Here is a 24247-nt window from a genome sequence, read left to right on the forward strand (position 1 = left end):
AATTAATAAAATACTAAAGACAGTTACTTTTATATAGCAAAATTTACTTACCTTTGATCCCACTTTTTCATCCAATTTTGTCTCGTAAAAGAGCCTAAAAAAAGAAAATCGAAGTAATCAATACTAAAGATAGTTACTTTTATGTAGTAAAACTTACTTACCTTAGATGCCTTTTTTTCTTCCAATTTTGTCTCCTAAAAGAGCCTGAAAAAAAGTAAATCGAATTAATAAAATACTAAAGACAGTTACTCTTATATAGCAAAACTTATTCACCTTAGATCCCACTTTTTCTTCCAATTTTGTCTCGTAAAAGAGCCAAAAAAAAGAAAAATCGAATTAATAAAATACTAAAGACAGTCACTTTTATATAGCAAAATTTACTTACCTTTGATCCCACTTTTTCATCTAATTTTGTCTCGTAAAAGAGCCTAAAAAAAAAGAAAATCGAATGAATACAATACTAAAGACAGTTACTTTTATATAGTAAAATTTACTTACCTTAGATGCCTTTTTTTCTTCCAATTTTGTCTCCTAAAAGAGACTGAAAAAAATTAAATCGAATTAATAAAACACTAAAGACAGTTACTCTTATATAGCAAAACTTATTCACCTTAGATCCCACTTTTTCTTCCAATTTTGTCTCGTAAAAGAGCCAAAAAAAGAAAATCGAATTAATAAAATAAGACAGTTACTTTTGTATAGCAAAACTTACTTAGATCCCACTTTTATTTCCGATTGTGCCTCGTAAAAGAACCTGAAAAAAGGAAATTGAATTAATAAAAAACTACAGACAGTTACTTTTCTTTAGCAAAACTTCTTACCTTAAATCCCACTTTTTTTTCCCAATCATATCTCGTAAAAGAGCCTGAAAAAAAAGAAAATCGAATTAATAAAATACTAAAGACAGTTATTTTTATATAGCAAAACCTACTTACCTTAGATCCCACTTTTTCTTCCAATTTGCATCGTAAAAGAACCTAAAAAAAAGGAAAATTAAATTAATAAAATACTAAAGACAGTTACTTTTATATAGCAAAACTTACCTTGGATCCCACTTTTTCTTCCAATTGTGCCTCGTAAAAGCGTAAAAGAACCTGAAAAAAGAAAATTGAATTAATAAAATACATAAAGAATTAATAAAGACAGTTACTTTTTAATAGTAAAACACTTACCTGAGATCTCTAATTTCTTCCAATCGTGCGTGTTTTTTTCCTCCACCTTAAGCACAAAAAAATAGTCTAAAAGATATTGCATATGAATATATACTCAGCATGACGTCATGTCAGTTTCGCTCATGACGTCACGATTACAAAGCAAACTAATAAAATACTAGCTAACGTTACTTTTATATAACAAAACTTACTTACCTTAGATCCCATTTTTTCTTTCAATTTTGCCGCATAAAAGAACCTGAAAAAAAGAAAATCTTTTTCTACTTTCCAATTTTGCCTTGTAAAAGAACCTGAAAAAAAGAAAATCGAACTAATAAAATAATAAAGACAGTTACATTTATATAGCAAAACTTACTTACCTTTGATCCTTTTTTTTCTTCCAATTGTGCCTCGTAAAAGAACCTGAAAAAAAGAAAACTGAAATAATAGAATACTTAAGGCAGTTACTTTTATATAGCAAAAGTTAATTACCTAAGATCCCACTTTTTCTTCCAATTTAGCATCGTAAAAGAACTTGAAAAAATGAAAATCGAATTAATAAAATAATAAAGACAGCTACTTTTAAATAGCAAAACTTACTTACCTAAGATCCCACTTTTTCTTCCAATTGTGCCTCGTAAAAGAACCTGAAAAAAAGAAAATCGTATTAATAAAATACTAAAGACAGTTACTTTTATATAGCAAAACTTACTTACCTTAGATCCCGCTTTTTCTTTGAGTTTTGCCTCGTAAGAGAACCTGAAAAAAAGAAAATCGAATTAATAAAATACTGAAGACAGTTATTCTTATATAGCAAAATTTTCTTACCTTAGATCCCACTTTTTCATCCAATTTTGTCTCGCAAAAGAGCCTGAAAGAAAGAAAATCGAATTAATAAAATACTAAAGACAGTTACTTTTATATAGCAAAACTTACTTACCTTAGATTCCACTTTTTCTTCCACTTTTGTCTCGTAAAAGAGCCTAAAAAAAGAAAATCGAATTAATAAAATACATAAAGAATTAATAAAGACAGTTACTTTTTAATAGTAAAACACTTACCTGAGATCTCTTGCCTTGTAAAAGAACCTGAAAAAAAGAAAATCGAACTAAAAAATACTAAAGACAGTTACATTTATATAGCAAAACTTACCTTGGATCCCACTTTTTCTTCCAATTGTGCCTCGTAAAAGAACCTGAAAAAAAGAAAATTGAATTTATAAAATATTAAAGACAGTTACTTTTATATAGCAAAACTTACTTACCTTAGATCCCACTTTTTCTTCCAATTTGCATCGTAAAAGAACCTAAAAAAAAAAAGGAAAATTAAATTAATAAAATACTAAAGACAGGTACTTTTATATAGCAAAACTTACCTTGGATCCCACTTTTTCTTCCAATATTGCCTCGTAAAAGAACCTGAAAAAAAGAAAATTGAATTTATAAAATATTAAAGACAGTTACTTTTATATAGCAAAACTTACTTACCTTAGATCCTACTTTTTCTTTGAGTTTTGCCTCGTAAAAGAACCTGAAAGAAAATTGAATTAATAAAATACTAAAGACAGTTATGTTTATATAGCAAAACTTACTTACCTTAGATCCTACTTTTTTTTCGAGTTTTGCCTCGTAAAAGAACCTGAAAAAAAATTAATTAATAAAATACTAAAGACAGTTACTTTTATATAGCAAAATGTATTTACCTTAGATCCAAACTATATATAGCAAATCTTACTTACCTTACATCCCACTTTTTCATCCAGTTTTGCCTCGTAAAAGATCCTGAAAAAAATTGAATTATAAAATGCCAAAGACAGTTACTTTTATATAGCAAAACGTATTTACCTTAGTTCCCACTTTCTCTTCCAATTTTGCCTCGTAAAAGAACCTGAAAAAAAGAAAATCGAACTAATAAAATACTAAACAGTTACATTTATATAGCAAAACTTACTTACCTTTGATCCTTTTTTTTCCAATTGTGCCCTGTAAATGAACCTGAAAAAAAGAAAACTGAAATAATAAAATACTTAAGGCAGTTACTTTTATATAGCAAAACGTAATTACCTTAGATTCCACTCTTTCTGCCAATTTTGCATCTTTAAAGAACGTGAAAAAAAGAAAATCGAATTAATAAAATACTAAAGACAGTTACTTTTATATAGCAAAACTTAATTACCTAAGATCCCACTTTGCCTTCCAATTTTGCATCGTAAAAGAACCTGAAAAAATGAAAATCGAATTAATAAAATACTAAAGACAGCTACTTTAAATAGCAAAACTTACTTACTTAAGATCCCACTTTTTCTTCCAATTGTGCCTCGTAAAAGAACCTGAAAAAAAAAGAAAATCGTATTAATAAAATACTAAAGACAGTTACTTTTATATAGCAAAACTTACTTACCTTAGATCCCGCTTTTTCTTCCCATTTTGCCTCGTAAGAGAACCTGAAAAAAAGAAAATCGAATTAATAAAATACTGAAGACAGTTATTTTTATATAGCAAAATTTTCTTACCTTAGATCCCACTTTTTCATCCAATTTCGTCTCGCAAAAGAGCCTGAAAAAAAGAAAATCGAATTAATAAAATACTGAAGACAGTTACTTTTATATAGCAAAACTTACTTACCTTAGATCCCACTTTTTCTTCCAATTTTGTCTCGTAAAAGAGCCTAAAAAAAGAAAATCGAATTAATAAAATACTAAAGACAGTTACTAGCAAAAATTACTTACCCTTAGATCCCACTTTTTCTTCCAATTTTGTCTAGTAAAATAACCTGAAAAAAAGTAAATCGAATTAATAAAATACTAAAGACAGTTACTTTTATATAGCAAAACTTACTTACCTTAGATCCTACTTTTTCTTCCAGTTGTGCCTCGTAAAAGAACCTGAAAAAGAGAAATTGAATTAATAAAGTACTAAAGACAGTTATTTTTATGTAACAGAACTTGCTTACCTTAGATCCCACTTTTGCTTCCAATTTTGCCTCGTAAAAGAATCTGAAAAAAAGAAAATCGAATTAATAGATTATTAAAGACAGTTACTTTTATATAGCAAAACTTAATTATCTTAGATTCTATTTTTTCTTCCAATTTTGTCTCGTAAAAGAGCCTGAAAAAAGAAAGTTGAATTAACAAAATACTAAAGAAAGTTGCTTTTATGTTGCTAAACTTACTTACCTTAGATCCCACTTTTTCTTCCAATTGTACCTCATAAAAGAACCTGAAAAAAAAAGAAAATCGAATTAAAAAAATATAAAAGACAGGTACTTTTATATAGCAAAACTTAATTACCTTAGATAATTTTTGTCTCGTAAATTTTATTTTGTCTCGTAAAAGAGCCAAAAAACAAGAAAATCGAATTAATAAAATACTAAAGACAGTCACTTTTATATAGCAAAATTTACTTACCTTTGATCCCACTTTTTCATCTAATTTTGTCTCGTAAAAGAGCCTAAAAAAAAAGAAAATCGAATTAATACAATACTAAAGACAGTTACTTTTATATAGTAAAATTTACTTACCTTAGATGCCTTTTTTTCTTCCAATTTTGTCTCCTAAAAGAGCCTGAAAAAAATTAAATCGAATTAATAAACACTAAAGACAGTTACTCTTATATAGCAAAACTTATTCACCTTAGATCCCACTTTTTCTTCCAATTTTGTCTCGTAAAAGAGCCAAAAAAAAGAAAATCGTATTAATAAAATACTAAAGACAGTTACTTTTATATAGCAAAACTTACTTACCTTAGATCCCGCTTTTTCTTCCCATTTTGCCTCGTAATAGAACCTGAAAAAAAGAAAGTCGAATTAATAAAATACTGAAGACAGTTATTTTTATATAGCAAAAGTTACTTACCTTAGATCCTAATTTTTCTTCCAATTGTGCCTCGTAAAAGAACCTGAAAAAGAGAAATTTAATTAATAAAATACTAAAGACAGTTATTTTTATGTAACAGAACTTGCTTACCATAGATCCCACTTTTGCTTCCAATTTTGCCTCGTAAAAGAATCTGAAAAAAAGAAATTCGAATCAATAGATTACTAAAGACAGTTACTTTTATATAGCAAAACTCAATGATCTTGGTTCCATTTTTTCTTCCAATTTTGTCTCGTAAAAGAGCCTGAAAAAAAGAAAATTGAATTAATAAAATACTAAAGATAGTTACTTTTATATAGCAAAATTTACTTACCTTTGATCCCACTTTTTCTTCTAATTGTGCCTCGTAAAAGAACCTGAAAAAAAGATACCAAAAGATACCAAAAAATACCAAAAGATAATTACTTTTATATAAAAAACTTACTTACCTTAGATCCCACTTTTCCTTCCAATTTTGCCTCGTAAAAGAACCTGAAAAAAAGAAAATCGAATTAATAAAATACTAAAGATAGTTACTTTTATATAGCAAAATTTACTTACCTTTGATCCCACTTTTTCTTCTAATTGTGCCTCGTAAAAGAACCTGAAAAAAAGAAAATCGTATTAATAAAATACTAAAGACAGTTACTTTTATATAGCAAAACTTACTTACCTTAGATCCCGCTTTTTCTTCCCATTTTGCATCGTAAGAGAACCTGAAAAAAAGAAAATCGAATTAATAAAATACTGAAGACAGTTATTTTTATATAGCAAAATTTTCTTACCTTAGATCCCACTTTTTCATCCAATTTTGTCTCGCAAAAGAGCCTGAAAAAAAGAAAATCTAATTAATAAAATACTAAAGACAGTTACTTTTATATAGCAAAACTTACTTACCTTAGATCCCACTTTTTCTTCCAATTTTGTCTCGTAAAAGAGCCTAAAAAAAGAAAATCGAATTAATAAAATACTAAAGACAGTTACTTTTCTATAGCAAAAATTACTTACCTTAGATCCCACTTTTTCTTCTTAATTACCTAAGATCCCACTTTGTCTTCCAATTTTGCATCGTAAAAGAACCTGAAAAAATGAAAATCGAATTAATAAAATACTAAAGACAGCTACTTTAAATAGCAAAACTTACTTAAGATCCCACGTTTTCTTCCAATTGTGCCTCGTAAAAGAACCTGAAAAAAAAGAAAATCGTATTAATAAAATACTAAAGACAGTTACTTTTATATAGCAAAACTTACTTACCTTAGATCCCGCTTTTTCATCCCGTTTTGCCTCGTAAGAGAACCTGAAAAAAAGAAAATCGAATTAATAAAATACTGAAGACAGTTATTTTTATATAGCAAAATTTTCTTACCTTAGATCCCACTTTTTCATCCAATTTCGTCTCGCAAAAGAGCCTGAAAAAAAGAAAATCGCTTTTTCTTCCCATTTTGCCTCGTAATAGAACCTGAAAAAAAGAAAATCGAATTAATAAAATACTGAAGACAGTTATTTTTATATAGCAAAATTTTCTTACCTTAGATCCCACTTTTTCATCCAATTTTGTTTCGCAAAAGAGCCTGAAAAAAAGAAATCGAATTAATAAAATACTAAAGACAGTTACTTTTATATAGCAAAACTTACTTACCTTAGATCCCACTTTTTCTTCCAATTTTGTCTCGTAAAAGAGCCTAAAAAAAGAAAATCGAATTAATAAAATACTAAAGACAGTTACTTTTCTATAGCAAAAATTACTTACTTTAGATCCCACTTTTTCTTCCAATTTTGCCTAGTAAAATAACCTGAAAAAAAGTAAATCGAATTAATAAAATACTAAAGACAGTTACTTTTATATAGCAAAACTTACTTACCTTAGATCCTACTTTTTCTTCCAATTGTGCCTCGTAAAAGAACCTGAAAAAGAGAATTTGAATTAATAAAATACTAAAGACAGTTATTGTTATGTAACAGAACTTGCTTACCTTAGATCCCACTTTTGCTTCCAATTTTGCCTCGTAAAAGAATCTGAAAAAAAGTAAATCGAATTTATAGATTACTAAAGACAGTTACTTTAATATAGCAAAACTTAATTATCTTAGATTCTATTTTTTCTTCCAATTTTGTCTCGTAAAAGAGCCTGAAAAAAGAAAGTTGAATTAATAAAATACTAAAGAAAGTTGCTTTTATATAGCAAAACTTACTTACCTTAGATCACACTTTTTCTTCCAATTGTGCCTCATAAAAGAACCTGAAAAAAAAAAGAAAATCGAATTAATAAAATACTAAAGACAGTTACTTTTATATAGCAAAACTTAATTACCTTATTTCTCACTTTTTCTGCCAATCATGTCTCGTAAAAGAGCCTGAAAAAGAGAAAATCCAATTAATAATTTACTAGACTTTAAAAAAAAGAAATGCTAAAAAAAGAAAATTGAATTAATAAAATACTAAAGACAGTTATTTTTATATGGCAAAATTTTCTTACCTTAGATCCCACTTTTTTTTCCAATTTTGCCTAGTAAAATAACCTAAAAAAGGAAATCGAATTAATAAAATACTAAAGACAGTTACTTTTATATAGCAAAACTTACTTACCTTAGATCCTACTTTTTCTTCCAATTGTGCTTCGTAAAAGAGCCTGAAAAAAGAAAGTTGAATTAATAAAATACTAAAGAAAGTTGCTTTTATATAGCAAAACTTACTTACCTTAGATCCCACTTTTTCTTCCAATTGTGCCTCATAAAAGAACCTGAAAAAAAAAAGAAAATCGAATTAATAAAATACTAAAGACAGTTACTTTTATATAGCAAAACTTAATTACCTTAGATCCCACTTTTTTTGCCAATCGTGTCTCGTAAAAGAGCTTGAAAAGAAGAAAATTGAATTAATAATATACTAAAGACGGTTACTTTTATATAGCAAAACTTACTTACTTTAGATCCTACTATTTTTTCCAATTTTGCATCGTAAACGAACATGAAAAAAAAAGAAAATCGAATTAATAAATTACTAAAGACAATTAATTTTATATAGTAAAACTTAGTTACCTTAGATCCGACTTTTGCTTCCAATTTTGCCTCGTAAAAGAATCTGAAAAAAAGAAAATCGAATTAATAGATTACTGAAGACAGTTACTTTTATATAGCAAAACTCAGTGATCTTAGATTCCATTTTTTCTTCAAGTTTTGTCTCGTAAAAGACCCTGAAAAAAAGAAAATTGAATTAGTAAAATACTAAAGATAATTACTTTTATATAAAAAACTTACTTACCTTAGACCCCACTTTTCCTTCCAATTTTGCCTCGTAAAAAAACCTGAAAAAAAGAAAATCGAATATATAAAATACTAAAGACAGTTACTTTTTTTATATATAGCAAAATTTACTTACCTTAGATCCCACTTTTTCATCCAATTTTGTCTCGTAAAAGAGCCTAAAAAAAAGAAAATCGAATTAATACAATACTAAAGACAGTTACTTTTATATAGTAAAACTTACCTTAGATGCCTTTTTTTCTTCCAATTTCGTCTCCTAAAAGAGCCTGAAAAAAAGTAAATCGAATTAATAAAATACTAAAGACAGTTACTCTTATATAGCAAAACTTATTCATCTTAGATCCCACTTTTTCTTCCAATTTTGTCTCGTAAAAGAGCCAAAAAAAAGAAAATCGAATTAATAAAATACTAAAGACAGTTACTTTTGTATAGCCAAACTTACTTACCTTAGATCCCACTTTTATTTCCGATTGTGCCTCGTAAAAGAACCTGAAAAAAGGAAATTGAATTAATAAAACACTACAGACAGTTACTTTTCTATAGCAAAATGAATTTACCTTAGATCCAAACTATATATAGCAAATCTTACTTACATTAGATCTCACTTTTTCTTCCTATTTTGCCTCGTAAAAGAACCTGAAAAAAAGAAAATTGAATTTATAAAATAATGAAGACAGTTACTTTTATATAGCAAAACTTACTTACCTTATTTCCCACTTTTTCTGCCAATCATGTCTCGTAAAAGAGCCTGAAAAAGAGAAAATCCAATTAATAATATACTAGACGTTAAAAAAAAGAAATGCTAAAAAAAAAAGAAAATTGAATTAGTAAAATACTAAAGACAGTTACTTTTATACAGCAAAACTTACTTACCTTATATTCTGCCAATCGTGTCTCGTGCAAGAGCCTGAAAAAGAGAAAATCGAATTAATAATATACTAAACACAGTTACTTTTATATAGCAAAACTTACTTAGCTTTGATCCCACTTTTTCTTCCAATTTTGGCTCGTAAAAGAACCTGAAAAAAAATGAATTAATAAAATACATAAAGAATTAATAAAGACAGTTACTTTTTAATAGTAAAACACTTACCTGAGATCTCTTTTTTCTTCCAATGGTGCGTGTTTTTTTTCCTCCACCTTAAGTACAAAAAAATAGACTAAAAGGTTACGTATATTGCATATGAATATATACTCAGCATGACGTCATGTCAGTTTCGCTCAGGACGTCACGATTACAAAGCAAACTAATAATATACTAGCTAACGTCACATTTATATAACAAAACTTACTTACCTTAGATCCCTTTTTTTCTTTCAATTTTGCCGCATAAAAGAACCTGAAAAAAAGAAAATCGAACTAATAAAATACTAAAGACAGTTACATTTATATAGCAAAACTTACCTTGGATCCCACTTTTTCTTCCAATTGTGCCTCGTAAAAGAACCTGAAAAAAAGAAAATTGAATTTATAAAATATTAAAGACAGTTACTTTTATATAGCAAAACTTACTTACCTTAGATCCCACTTTTTCTTCCAATTTGCATCGTAAAAGAACCTAAAAAAAGGAAAATTAAATTAATAAAATACTAAAGACAGTTACTTTTATATAGCAAAACTTACCTTGGATCCCACTTTTTCTTCCAATTGTGCCTCGTAAAAGAACCTGAAAAAAAGAAAATTGAATTTATAAAATATTAAAGACAGTTACTTTTATATAGCAAAACTTACTTACCTTAGATCCTACTTTTTCTTCGAGTTTTGCCTCGTAAAAGAACCTGAAAAAAATTAATTAATAAAATACTAAAGACAGTTACTTTTATATAGCAAAATGTATTTACCTTAGATCCAAACTATATATAGCAAATCTTACTTACATTAGATCCCACTTTTTTTCCTATTTTGCCTCGTAAAAGAACCTGAAAAAAAGAAAATTGAATTTATAAAATACTAAAGACAGTTACTTTTGTATAGCAAAACTTACTTACCTTAGATCCCACTTTTTCATCCAGTTTTGCCTCGTAAAAGATCCTGAAAAAAATTGAATTAATAAAATGCCAAAGACAGTTACTTTTATATAGCAAAACGTATTTACCTTAGTTCCCACTTTCTCTTCCAATTGTGCCTCGTAAAAGAACCTGAAAAAAAGAAAATTGAATTTATAAAATACTAAAGACAGTTACTTTTATAGCAAAACTTACTTACCTTATATCCCACTCTTTCCGCCAATCGTGTCTCGTAAAAGAGCCTGAAAAAGAGAAAATCCAATTAATAATATACTAGACTCTAAAAAAAAGAAATGCTTAAAATAAAGAAAATTGAATTAATAAAATACATAAAGAATTAATAAAGACAGTTACTTTTTAATAGTAAAACGCTTACCTGAGATCTCTTTTTTCTTCCAATCGTGCGTGTTTTTTTCCTCCACCTTAAGTACAAAAAAATAGACTAAAAGGTTACGTATATTGCATATGAATATATACTCAGCATGACATCATGTCAGTTTCGCTCATGACGTCACGATTACAAAGCAAACTAATAAGTTTGCTTTTCCTTTTTTTTCCAATTGTGCCCTGTAAAAGAACCTGAAAAAAAGAAAACTGAAATAATAAAATACTTAAGGCAGTTACTTTTATATAGCAAAACTTACTTACCTTAGATTCCACTCTTTCTGCCAATTTTGCATCTTTAAAGAACGTGAAAAAAAAGAAAATCGAATTAATAAAATACTAAAGACAGTTACTTTTATATAGCAAAACTTAATTACCTAAGATCCCACTTTGTCTTCCAATTTTGCATCGTAAAAGAACCTGAAGAAATGAAAATCGAATTAATAAAATACTAAAGACAGCTACTTTAAATAGCAAAACTTACTTACTTAAGATCCCACTTTTTCTTCCAATTGTGCCTCGTAAAAGAACCTGAAAAAAAAAGAAAATCGTATTAATAAAATACTAAAGACAGTTACTTTTATATAGCAAAACTTACTTACCTTAGATCCCGCTTTTTCTTCCCATTTTGCCTCGTAAGAGAATCTGAAAAAAGAAAATCGAATTAATAAAATACTGAAGACAGTTATTTTTATATAGCAAAATTTTCTTACCTTAGATCCCACTTATTCATCCAATTTCGTCTCGCAAAAGAGCCTGAAAAAAAGAAAATCGAATTAATAAAATACTAAAGACAGTTACTTTTATATAGCAAAACTTACTTACCTTAGATCCCACTTTTTCTTCCAATTGTGCCTCATAAAAGAACCTGAAAAAAAAAGAAATCGAATTAATAAAATACTAAAGACAGTTACTTTTATATAGCAAAACTTAATTAGCTTATTTCTCACTTTTTCTGCCAATCATGTCTCGTAAAAGAGCCTGAAAAAGAGAAAATCCAATTAAAAATATACTAGACTTACTTTTATATAACAATATAACAAACTTTTTATATAAAACTTTTATATAACATACTTTTATATATATACTTTTATATAACAAAACTTACTTACCTTAGATCCGACTTATGCTTCCAATTTTGCCTCGTAAAAGAATCTGAAAAAAAGAAAATCGAATTAATAGATTATTAAAGACAGTTACTTTTATGTAGCAAAACTCAATGATCTTAGATTCCATTTTTTCTTCCAATTTTGTCTCGTAAAAGAGCCTAAAAAAAGAAAATCGAATTAATAAAATACTAAAGACAGTTACTTTTCTATAGCAAAAATTACTTACCTTAGATCCCACTTTTTCTTCCAATTTTGCCTAGTAAAATAACCTGAAAAAAAGTAAATCGAATTAATAAAATACTAAAGACAGTTACTTTTATATAGCAAAACTTACTTACCTTAGATCCTAATTTTTCTTCCAATTGTGCCTCGTAAAAGAACCTGAAAAAGAGAAATTTAATTAATAAAATACTAAAGACAGTTATTTTTATGTAACAGAACTTGCTTACCATAGATCCCACTTTTGCTTCCAATTTTGCCTCGTAAAAGAATCTGAAAAAAAGAAATTCGAATCAATAGATTACTAAAGACAGTTACTTTTATATAGCAAAACTCAATGATCTTGGTTCCATTTTTTCTTCCAATTTTGTCTCGTAAAAGAGCCTGAAAAAAAGAAAATTGAATTAGTAAAATACCAAAAGATAATTACTTTTATATAAAAAACTTACTTACCTTAGATCCCACTTTTCCTTCCAATTTTGCCTCGTAAAAGAACCTGAAAAAAAGAAAATCGAATTAATAAAATACTAAAGACAGTTACTTTTATATAGCAAAATTTACTTACCTTTGATCCCACTTTTTCTTCCAATTGTGCCTCGTAAAAGAACCTGAAAAAAAGAAAATCGTATTAATAAAATACTAAAGACAGTTACTTTTATATAGCAAAACTTACTTACCTTAGATCCCGCTTTTTCTTCCCATTTTGCCTCGTAAGAGAACCTGAAAAAAAGAAAATCGAATTAATAAAATACTGAAGACAGTTATTTTTATATAGCAAAATTTTCTTACCTTAGATCCCACTTTTTCATCCATTTTCGTCTCGTAAAAGAGCCTTAAAAAAAGAAAATCGAATTAATAAAATACTAAAGACAGTTACTTTTATATAGCAAAACTTACTTACCTTAGATCCTACTTTTTCTTCCAATTGTGCCTCGTAAAAGAACCTGAAAAAGAGAAATTGAATTAATAAAATACTAAAGACAGTTATTTTTATGTAACAGAACTTGCTTACCATAGATCCCACTTTTGCTTCCAATTTTGCCTAAAGACAGTTCCTGAAAAAAAAATCGAATTTTTATGGCACTTGGTATTAACCAAGTGACATATAGCAGTCGCCAATTCTGTCGGTCTGTCTGTCGGTCCCGGTTTTGCTACTTTAGGCACTTCCAGGTAAGCTAGGACGATGAAATTTCGCAAGCGTATCAGGGACCGGACCAGATTAAATTAGAAATAGTCGTTTTCCCGATTTGACCATCTGGGGGGGATTGGGGGCCCGGTTAATTCGCAATAAATAGAAAAAATGAAGTATTTTTAACTTATCAGCGGGTGATTGGATCTTAATGAAATTTGATGTTTGGAATGATATTGTGTCTCAAAGCTCTTATTTTAAATCCCGACCGGATCCGATGACATTGGGGGGAGTTCGAGGGGGAAAACCTAAAGTCCCGGTTTTGCTACTTTAGGCACTTCCAGGTAAGCTAGGACGATGAAATTTGGCAAGCGTATCAAGGACCGGACCAGATTAAATTAGAAATAGTCGTTTTCCCCATTTTACTATCTGGGGGGGAGTAGGGGCCGGTTAATTCGGAAAGAATAGAAAAAATTAAGTATTTTTAACTTATGAGCGGGTGATTGGATCTTAATGAAATTTGATGTTTGGAATGTATTGTGTCTCAGAGCTCTTATTTTAAACCCGACTGGGTCTGATGACATTGGGGGGAGTTGGAGGGGGAAACCTAAAATCTTGGAAAACACTTAGAGTAGAGGGATCGGGATGAATCTTGATGGGAAAAATAAGCGCAAGTCCCAGATACATGATTGACATAATCGGAAGTGATTTGCTCTCTTTGGGGTAGTTGGGGGGGAGAGTAATTCTTAAAAATTAGAAAAATGAGGTATTTTCAACTTACGAACGGGTGATCGGATCTTAATGAAATTTGATGTTTAGAAGGATATCATGTCTTAGAGCTCTTATTTTAAATCCCGACCGGATCTGGTGATGGGGGCGGGGAGTTGGGAGGGGGAAACCTAAAACTTGGAAAACACTTAGAGTGGAGGGATCGGGATGAAACATGGTGGGAAAAATAAACACAAGTCCTAGATAGATGATTGACATAAACGGAACGGATCCGCTCTCTTTTGGGTAGTTGGGGGGGGGGGGGGGGGGTATTTCTGAAAAAATAAAAAAATGAGGTATTTTTAACTTACGAACGGGTGATCGGATCTCAATGAAATTTGATATTTAGAAAGATATCGTGGCTCAGAGCTCTTATTTTAAACCCGACAGGATCTGGTGACATTGGGGGGGGGGGGGGGGTTTGGGAGGGAGAAACCTAAAAATTGGAAAACACTTAGAGTGGAGGGATCGGGATGAAACTTGGTGGGGAAAAAACAAGAGTCCTAGATACATGATTGACATAACCAGAACGGATCCGCTCTCTTTGGGGTAGTTGGGGGGGTGGGGAGACCTAAAATGATGGGAAACGCTTAGATTGGAGGGATTGGGATGAAACTTGGTTAGAAAAATAAGCAGATGTCTTGCATACGTGATTTACAAAATTGGAACGGATCCGCTCAATTGCGGGGGGGGGGAATTCTGAAAAATAAGAAAAATGACGTATTTTTAACTTACGAAGGAGTGATCGGATCTTCATGAAACTTCATATTTAGAAGGACCTCGGAACTCCTATATCTTATTTTAAATCTCAACTGGATCAAGCGTAATTGGGGGGGGGGGCAGTTGGGGGGACCGGAAATCTTAGAAAATACTTAAAGCGGTGAGATCAGGATGAAACTGGATGGGAAGAATAGAAACCTGTCTAAGATACGTGACTGACATAACTGGACCGGATCTGCTCTCTTTGGTGGAATTGGGGGGGGGGGTAATTTTGAAAATTGAGGTATTTGTAACTTACGAAAGGGTGACCAGATCTTAATGAAATTTGATATTTAGAAGGATATTGTGCTTTAAAGTTCTAATTTCAAATTCCGACCAGATCCTGTGACATTCGGGGGAGTTGGAGGGGGAACCGGAATTCTTGGAAAACATGAAAATTGGAGTATTTATATCTTACGAATAGATGATCGGATCGTAATGAAATTTGATTTTTAGAAGGAATTCATGTCTCAGAGCTCTTATTTCAAATCCCGACCAGATCTTTTGACATTGTGGGGATTTGGAGGGAGAAATCTTGGAAAAACACTTGGAGTGTAGGAATCGGGATGAAGCTTGATGGATAGAATAAACAAATGTCCTTGATACGTGATTGACAGAATCGTACTGGATTCGCTCTCTTTGGGGGAGTTGGGGGGAGGGGTTCAGTGATTTGGCGAGTTCGGCGCTTCTGGACGTACTAGGGCGATGAAAATTGGTAGGCGTGTCAGGGAGCTGCACAATTTGACTTGATAAAGTCGTTTTCTCAGATTCGACCATCTGGGGGGCAAAAGGGAGAGGAGAAATTAGAAAAAATTGGGTGTTTATAACTTACGAGTGGGTGATCGGATCTTAATGAATTTTGATATTTAGAAGGACTTTGTGACTCAGAGCTCTTATTTTAAATCTTGACCGGCATTAAGCCTCTTATTTTCCTTTTTAAATCAATCTATTAATTCATAGAATTTTGTTAGAGCTCATACCATATGATCTCTTGGCTCTTAGCTCTTCTCGCCTTGTCACAAGTGCCATAGGAGCTCTTAGCTCTTGTTAAAATACTAAAGACAGTTACTTTTATATAGCAAAGCTTACTTACCTTAGATCCTACTTTATCTTCGAGTTTTGCCTCGTAAAAGAACCTGAAAAAAAATTGAATTAATAAAACACTAAAGACAGTTACTTTTATATAGCAAAACGTATTTACCTTAGATCCAAACTATGTATAGCAAAACTTACATTAGATCCCACTTTTTCTTCCTATTTTGCCTCGTAAAAGAACCTGAAAAAAAGAAAATTGAATTTATAAAATACTAAAGACAGTTACTATTATATAGCAAAACTTACTTACCTTAGATCCCACCTTTTCATCCAGTTTTGCCTCGAAAAAGAACCTGAAAAAAATTGAATTAATAAAATGCTTTTATATAGCAAAACGTATTTGCCTTAGTTCCCACTTTTTCTTCCAATTGTGCTAAAAAAAAGAAAATTGAATTAATAAAATACTAAAAACGGTTACTTTTATATAGCAAAACTTACTTACCTTATATTCCACCAATCGTGTCTCGTAAAAGAGCCTGTAAAAGAGAAAATCGAATTAATAATATACTAAACACAGTTACAATAGCAAAACTTACTTAGCCTTTATCCCGCTTTTTCTTCCAATTTTGGCTCGTAAAAGAATCTGAAAAAAGAAAATTGAATTAATAAAATACATAAAGAATTAATAAAGACAGTTACTTTTTAATAGTAAAACACTTTCCTGAGATCTCTTTTTTCTTCCAATCGTGCGTCGTAAAAGAATCCCAAAAAAGGGAAATTGAATTAATAAAATACTAAGGATAGTTACCTTTAAATAATAAAAATTATTTACCTGAGATCCTATTTTTCTTCCAATGGTCCCCTAAAAAAAAAAATCGGGAAAAAGGAGATTGAATTAATCAAATACTAAATACAGTTACTTTTTAAGAGTGGAACTTACATTAGATCTCACTTTTTCTTCCGATCGTGCCTCTTAAAAGAACCTGAAAAAAAAATCCGATTAATAAAATGTTAAGATAGTTACTATCTTAAAAAGAAAAAAAGAAAAGAGAATGAATAATAAAATTACTAAATATTTTTTACTTTTAAATAATAAAACTTATTTACGTGAGATCCCACTTTTTCCTCCATGACGAAAGTATTAAATAAAATACTTTCAAATATCAAATTTACTTACCCTAGATCAATGGTAATGGTACAAGTGAAATGCTTAAGAAAGTTCTAAAGAAGTAATCTGAAGCTATTTACTATCATTGATTTTTTTTTTCTCTCTCTATTGCGGCTTTAAAAAAGAAACAAAATTACCTTTTAAATAACCATTTAAATTGTATTAAATAATCAACAATATTTGCCTGAGATGTTTTTTTCCTCCTCCTTAAGTACAAAAAAAAAATACACTAAAAGGTTACGTATATTGCATATGAGTATATACTCAGCATGACGTCATTTCAGTTTCGCTCATGACGTCACGATTACAAAGCTAGAGAAATGTTTTCACGATAACAACCAAAACCTGTACAGTTTTTTTTTTATTATTATTAAATAATTATCAAAACAACTTTCTTATGAAAAGTAAAGAGCGATATTAAAATTTGAGAGGAGTGGCAAATAAATACTATAAAATCTTTGGATTGTGTGATAGTGGAAGGCGGTAGCTATCTTAATGCACGAGATTATTTTTGTTCATTTTAAGTTTTAATGTCGCTTTTTTTGCTTTTGTGTTGGTCTTCTCTTGGTCTTTGATCTTTTTTGGGTAATTACTGTTTCCAGCGTTTACATTTAGTGTTACTTTGCTATCTAGCGTTTTTATGTATCTGCGCTAATTATTTAATTGCTCTATGCTGATGCTGATTTGTCTAGTGTTTGTATTTGTTGTCATTTCAAGTATAGCTTTATTTTTTCAGTTTATTACCTCATTTTTATGACGATTCGCTCTCCTTCTGCATAATAACATTCTATGAGAAACCTAGATTTGAAGATCTTCTATCATATAGCAGAAAATTTTTTACCATTTAGAAGAGTCTATGTGTACTCTGTACACTCCTTAAATAGACCTGTTCGATGTAAATATAAGATTTAATTTTATCAAACATATAAACACAATATTTTGAACGAAATAATTATTCATCAAGAATACTTTTTTAATTGAATTTAATTACGAAAAAGGATTGCTCAAATCTTTTTAATGTCATTTTTCTCCAGAAGAGTTTTTTCCCACAAATCGAATTGTTCGACGAAGGCCGAAAATGTTGCTTCAGAATTTGAAGCCTAGTATTCAAAAACTATTAAATTAGAGTTCAGCGAAAAATTTTATTGATGGTTGTGTTTTCGTGAGCTAACGAAAGATTGTTAGCGAATCTCTTACTAATCCATTCATTGTTGGAGAATATGAAGCTCAGTCTTCAAAAAGTAATGGTGGAATTCAGCGAAAATTTTTACTGATAATAGTGTTTTCGTTAGCTAAAAAAAATGAGATCGATTTTTTTTTAAGAATCAAATTGTGTTCAATATTCAAAAATCAAAAAGAGATTCAAAAAATTAAACACAATATTCAAAAAAAGATAATGCACTAATGAGTAAGCGATTTCACTGATGATTGGGTTTTCGTGAGCTAACAAAAATTGATGGCTAAAAATGTTAGTGAATTTTCCTTTTTGGATTGTTTGAAAACTTGGAGCACAATATTAAAAACTGATAATGGAGAATTCAGCAAAAAAATCTTCCTGATAATTACCGTTTTTGTAAGCTAACAAAAATTTGTTTTCGAATTTCTCTAACAAATCAAATTGCTGTTGGAGGATTTGAAACGCAATATTCAGAAAGGGGCTATTTAGAATTTGGCAAGCTATTTTATTGATAATTGCATTTTATGAGCTAGCAAAAGTTCGATAGCCAAAATTGTTAGCGAATTTTCCTAGCAAATAGAATCGTTGTTGAAGAAGCACACCATTCAAAAAACGAATCCCTGCTGTTTTTTGTGTTTTTGTAAGCTAACGGAGAATTCTTATCGTCTTTCTCCAATAAATTGAATGGTTGTTGGAAAATATGATACGCAATTCAAAGAGTGATAATGTAGGATTTAGGAAACTATTATAGGCTAATGATAATTGCGTTCTGGAGTGGTAAAAAAAAAGGAAGAAACAAATGCTGGCTCAAATTGTTATTAAGTTTCTCTAAAAAATGAATCAGCGTTGTAAAAGCTGGGGCAGGATTCATCGAATGATTTTTAAAGATAATTTGCGTTTTCTTAAGCTAACAAGAAATTGTTAGTGAATTTCTTTGACAAATTGAATCGTTATTGGAGGATTTGAAATGCAATGTTGAATATCAAACAGTTCGTGGTAACGAACTGTAGTAAGGAGCGATCCAGCTCAATAGTAACCAAAACTCTAAAAAATTGAATTTTGATATCAATAGCTACATCAAAAGAATCGCATTTTAATGCTGATTTTAAATATATAAGTTTCATCAAGTTTAGTCTTACCCATCAAAAGTTACGAGCCTGAGAAAATTTGCCTTATTTAGGAAAATAGGGGGAAACACCAACTAAAAGTCGTAGGATCTTAACGAAAATGACACCATCAGATTCAGCGTCTCAGAGAACCCTACTGTAAGCTCCTATCTACAAAAATGTGGAATTTTGTATTTTTTGCCAGAAGACAAATCACGGGTGCGTGTTTATTTGTTTGTTTGTTTTTTTGTTTGTTTTTTTTTTCCCCAGGGGTCATCGTATCGACCAAGTGGTCCTAGAATGTCGCTAGAGGGCTCATTCTAACGGAAATGAAACTAGTGCCCTTTTTAAGTGACGAAAACGGACTAGTGCCCTTTTTAAGTGACCAAAAAAATTGGAGGGCATCTAGGCCCCCTCCCACGCTCATGTTTTTCCTAAAGTCAACGGATCAAAATTTTGAGATAGCCATTTTGTTCAGCATAGTCAAAAACCATAAAAACTATGTCTTTGGGATGACTTACTCCCCCACAGTCCCTGGGGGAGGGGCTACAAGTTACAAAATTTGACCAGTGCGTACATATAGTAATGGTTATTGGGAAGTGTGTAGGCGTTTTCAGTAGGATTTTTTGGTTGGGGGAGGGGTTGAGAATAGGGGGATAGGCTGGGGGAGCTTTCCATCGAGGAATTTGTCATGGTAGAAGAAAATTTCCATGAAGGGAGCGCAGGATTTACTAGCATTATTAAAAAAAAAACAATGAAAAAAGAAATATGAAAAAGTTTTTTTTCAGCTGGAAGTAAAAAGCAGCATTAAAACTTAAAACGAACGGAAATTATTACCCATATGAGGAGCTCACCTCCTCCTAATACCCCGATCTTTATGCTAAAGTATTTTTAGTAATTTCAACTATTTATTTTACGGCTTTGGTGATTCAGGGGTCAGTCTTTATGAATTGGGACAAAATCTAAGCTTTAGTGTAAAGAGCGAGGTACTGACGAGGGGGCGAATCCCCTCATATATGTAATAAAAACATGAGAATACAAAACTACTTTACGTAAGCTAATTTATAAGTAACGTATATCTTTTACTAAAAAAAAGATTCGTAAAAAATTAAAAGTTCTAGTTGCCTTTATCTTAATTAACCAAAAAATCGAAGGGCAACTAGGCTTCCTCCCCCGCTCTTTTTTCTCAAAATCATTCAATCAAAATTATGAGAAAGTCATTTAGCAAAAAGTATCTAATATTAAACACATTGATAAATTAAATCTTGCGAAAATTTATAATAGCCTAGTTGTACCTCATCTCCTTTCTCTTTGTCCGGTTTGGCAGTTTTTTAGTGAACCTCAGAAACTATATGTGCGTAGAGTATATTTTCGTTATGCTAAATTATTCCTCTGCGGAGAGCCAAAATCAAAACATGCATTGATTGAAAAACGTTCAGAAATTAAATAAAAAAACAAACAAGTTTTTTTAACTGAAAGTAAGGAGCAAAATTAAAACTTAAAACGAACAGAAATTACTTCGTATATGAAAGGGGCTGCTTCCTCACCAACATCCCGCTCTTTACGCTAAAGTTTTTTACTGTTTTAAAAAGAAGAGTTCAGAGAAAGAGTCAAACTTTAGCGTCAAGAGCGGGATGTTGGTGAGGAAGCAGCCCCTTTCATATACGAAGTAATTTCTGTTCGTTTTAAGTTTTAATTTTGCTCCTTACTTTCAGTTAAAAAAACTTGTTTTTTTTATTTAATGGTAGGAAAGGAGCGATGCGGCTCAACAGTACCTGAAACTGTAAGAAACAGAGCCTTAATAATAATAGATACATCAAAAGAATTCGATTTTGATGTTGATTCAAAATATATAAAGCTCATGAAGTTTAAGGTAACCCATCAAAATTTACGAGCCTGAGAAATTTGACTAATTTTTGAAAAAGGAGGGAAATATCCCAAACAAAATCAAGTGATCCTAATAAAAATTACATCGTGAGATTCAGAATATCAGAGAACTCTGCTGTAGAGGTTTCAAGCTCTATATACAAAAATGCGTGATTTTCGGTTTGGGTTGCTCATGTGCGTTAATCTTTCCAGGGGGGAGTTTTCATGGTAGAAGGGAATTTCCTGTGGGAGGGGGAGCTGAATTTCCCATCATTAATTTAAAAACTATCAGAAATTAAATAAAAAAAAATCAAGTGAAAGTAAGGAGCAACATTGAAACTTACAACGAACAGAAGTTATTACGTATATGAGGGGATTGCCCCCTCCTCATTACCTCCCTCTTTACGCTAAAGTGTTTTCGATTTTTGAAAAGCTTATGATTCTATTTAAACGGTCCTTGTGTATCAGGAATCATTCTTAAATAATTGGAACAAAAAGTCTAACTTTAGCGTAAGAGTACTGAGGAGGAGGCGACCCCCTCATATACATAATAAATTCTGTTCTTTTTAAGTTTCACTGTTGTTCCTTACTTTTAGTTGAAAAGCCATATTTTTTTTTTTATTAGCAAGTAAAAGCCATTGTCTTTATTTGGTTCTCAGACTTGGTCAATTTTCTTTTGGGGAAAAAGGGGCGGGGTAAGGCTCATATGGTCTTTTTGGCTTTTTTATTTGTTTTTATTTATTGTCATTTTGTTTTGTATTTGATGCGCTTTAAGGTGACGGAAAAGAATACACTGCTGTTCAAACTTTTATTTTGAGACATAGGACTGAGACAAGGGTAATTTTAGGGAGATTTTTAACATTAAAGGGCTTAATCTTAACATTCCTACTTGATATCTTTTTCTCGACAGGCAGAACCCTTGCTGGAGACTACAAAAAAGTAAGATACTCAGAATAGATGAATGTTAATGGCTTCCAAAAAACAAAAGAAAAAATATGAAGCTGGTTTTAATGGATCAATGTTTGGTTTTCTAAATACTTTTTTTTGTTTGGAGTCAAGTGCTTTACAATTTTATTTGTCTAAGCTCGATTTGTAGCATAAATATTTAACATTCTTTTTAGTATGCTCAATTTAATGGCTTTAAACATTTGTTGCTGTTTTTTTTACAGCTCAATTGCCGAATGGTGCGACCGTTACGAAGCGCAGATATGCATCCTGGTTGTACAAGTGACTTGGACAGAAGATATTGAGCAAGCTTTGTTATCTGCAACCACAGGTGGTTATGATGTTCTGAAAAATGCAGTTGCGAAAATCGAGGATATGTTGGCCGTTTTAGCTGATTCAGTCCTGCAAGAACAGCCACCAATTCGCCGGAAAAAGCTTGAATACCTTGTGAGTACTTTCACATCTGAAGTATTATGAAATGGGTGTTGTTCATCTTTTAACAAGTCGATTGTGTTTATGCGTAAAAACTTATGTCATCCAACATGTTCGTTAGTTTTTGTAAATGGTGAATTTCTTCTGTCACCTAAGTAAGGCAGGCACTTATGCAGGAATTTAGTTGGCTGGGGCTGGCAAATTTGTTAAAACAGTAAAATGCTGGCAATTTATGTTGCATTTATTGAAAAATCTGGGGAACATTGTTAGTTTAGCGCAATGTTAAGTCAGCCAAAATTCGATCTTCAATCTTTGAACTCGCTTGCTAAGAGTTACCAATAGTGATCCTCAAGTGAAAAGTACTTCACTGCTCTAAATATTGCCCTTGAATGTATTTCGCCCTGTAGATTCATTTGATAGCTCTTTCCTATTTCCACATTACTAAGATTAGCAGTTTTTTATCTTTGTAATTGACCATGCCTATTATGCAAAATTCATTGTACTAAAATTGTTAGCTTGATTTAGCTAATAGTCCATCCCATCTTTATATCAAATAAAGTTTTATCTATGTATAGCTTCAGTTATGATGACAATCACATGTTGAAATTTAACATGATTTTTTTTCATTAAATTTAACAAAATTTAACAAAATTTTGAGTTAAAATTTCATTTATTTCCGCTGTTATTGAGCATAAATTACCTTTTTTTTTTCTACCGCTGAGAAGGTTGTGTGTTTCTTAAAACCCAGTCTGTATGGATTTTTGAAGTGTTGATCATTGCCTCTAATATTTGATATGTCTTCTGACTAGGTAACCAAGGGCCTCAAGGAGTGCCAAGGCTGAGAACAACTGGCCTTGTTCTTCCGATCTTTATGTTCTTTCTTTATTCCAACTTCTGGTTGATTTTGCTTACTGACACAACAGCTTTCCAATTTATAATAGCTTTGTCTCTCTTTCCTCTTTATTTTGATTTAATTTTTCTAATTTTTAAATCAATTTACTTATATTCGGTTGCTTGTCATTTTTATTTGCTGTTTCAAGACTAAGATTAAATATCGAAGTTCTGGTATATCTTTCTGTTTTGTCGTCATTGAAAATTTATTTTACAACAGTTTTCAGTGATTCTTTCTATTTCAGTTTGTAAATCCCTCCTTTATTGCAGATCAACGAGTACGTCCATAAGAGAACTGTGACCCGCCGTTTGTTACAGTTGGAGATAAGGTCACCGAAAGATTTTGAGTGGGTTTGTCAAATGCGTTTCTACTTCGATGCTAGAGAACTATCTGTTATGAAGCAGCTTCGTGTGGAAATGGCTAACGCAAAGTTTTTCTACGGTTTTGAATATCTAGGTGTCCAAGATCGACTGGTACAAACACCGCTTACTGACAGATGCTATTTGACGATGACTCAGGCTCTCGAGGCAAAGCTCGGTGGCTCACCATTTGGTATCTTCATATCGTTCTTTTCCTCTCTCTTTTCTCTTTCTTTTTTTTGTATTTTTTTTTTTTTTATATAAAAAATGTAGCTTAATGATATATTTAGTAAGTAAAGGATGTTTTCTTGGTTTGAGACCTGAAATTTTTTGAACTTGAACTGAAACAAACATAATTGTTTAAGGCGTAAATAATTTGAATATTATTTTTGTTTGTATTAGCTTTCGGTACCTTACAGGGCAGTTGAGATTCAAAATAGCATGCCTTAGTTTTAAGGGCTCTCTGAAAAGTATATTTGTCTAGAGCTTGCACTTACCCTTGTTTTTGTTTTTTTTCGGGTGTCTTCGACATTTTAGTCTTAACATGTTTTTCTTTTGCCCTTCACCTCTTTCAGTGACCCATTTAGAATCTTATAAAAAAGAAAACATGTTTTTTTTTTATC

The 24247-nt window shown here is 30.8% G+C and overlaps 1 protein-coding gene across 1 annotated transcript in view; it reads left to right on the plus strand.

Annotated features, from left to right (window-relative positions):
* Positions 1 to 24247, plus strand: part of LOC136034766 (dynein heavy chain, cytoplasmic-like) — a gene marked incomplete in the record, with an annotated part of 269617 nt that overhangs the window by 138592 nt on the left and 106778 nt on the right. Inside the window, 2 exon segments of the mRNA XM_065716167.1 lie at positions 22166 to 22388; positions 23535 to 23817. Of these exon segments, the coding sequence (XP_065572239.1) occupies positions 22166 to 22388; positions 23535 to 23817 (506 nt within the window).

Source organism: Artemia franciscana, chromosome 13 (assembly GCF_032884065.1).
Source record: "Artemia franciscana chromosome 13, ASM3288406v1, whole genome shotgun sequence".
NCBI lineage: Eukaryota > Metazoa > Arthropoda > Branchiopoda > Anostraca > Artemiidae > Artemia > Artemia franciscana.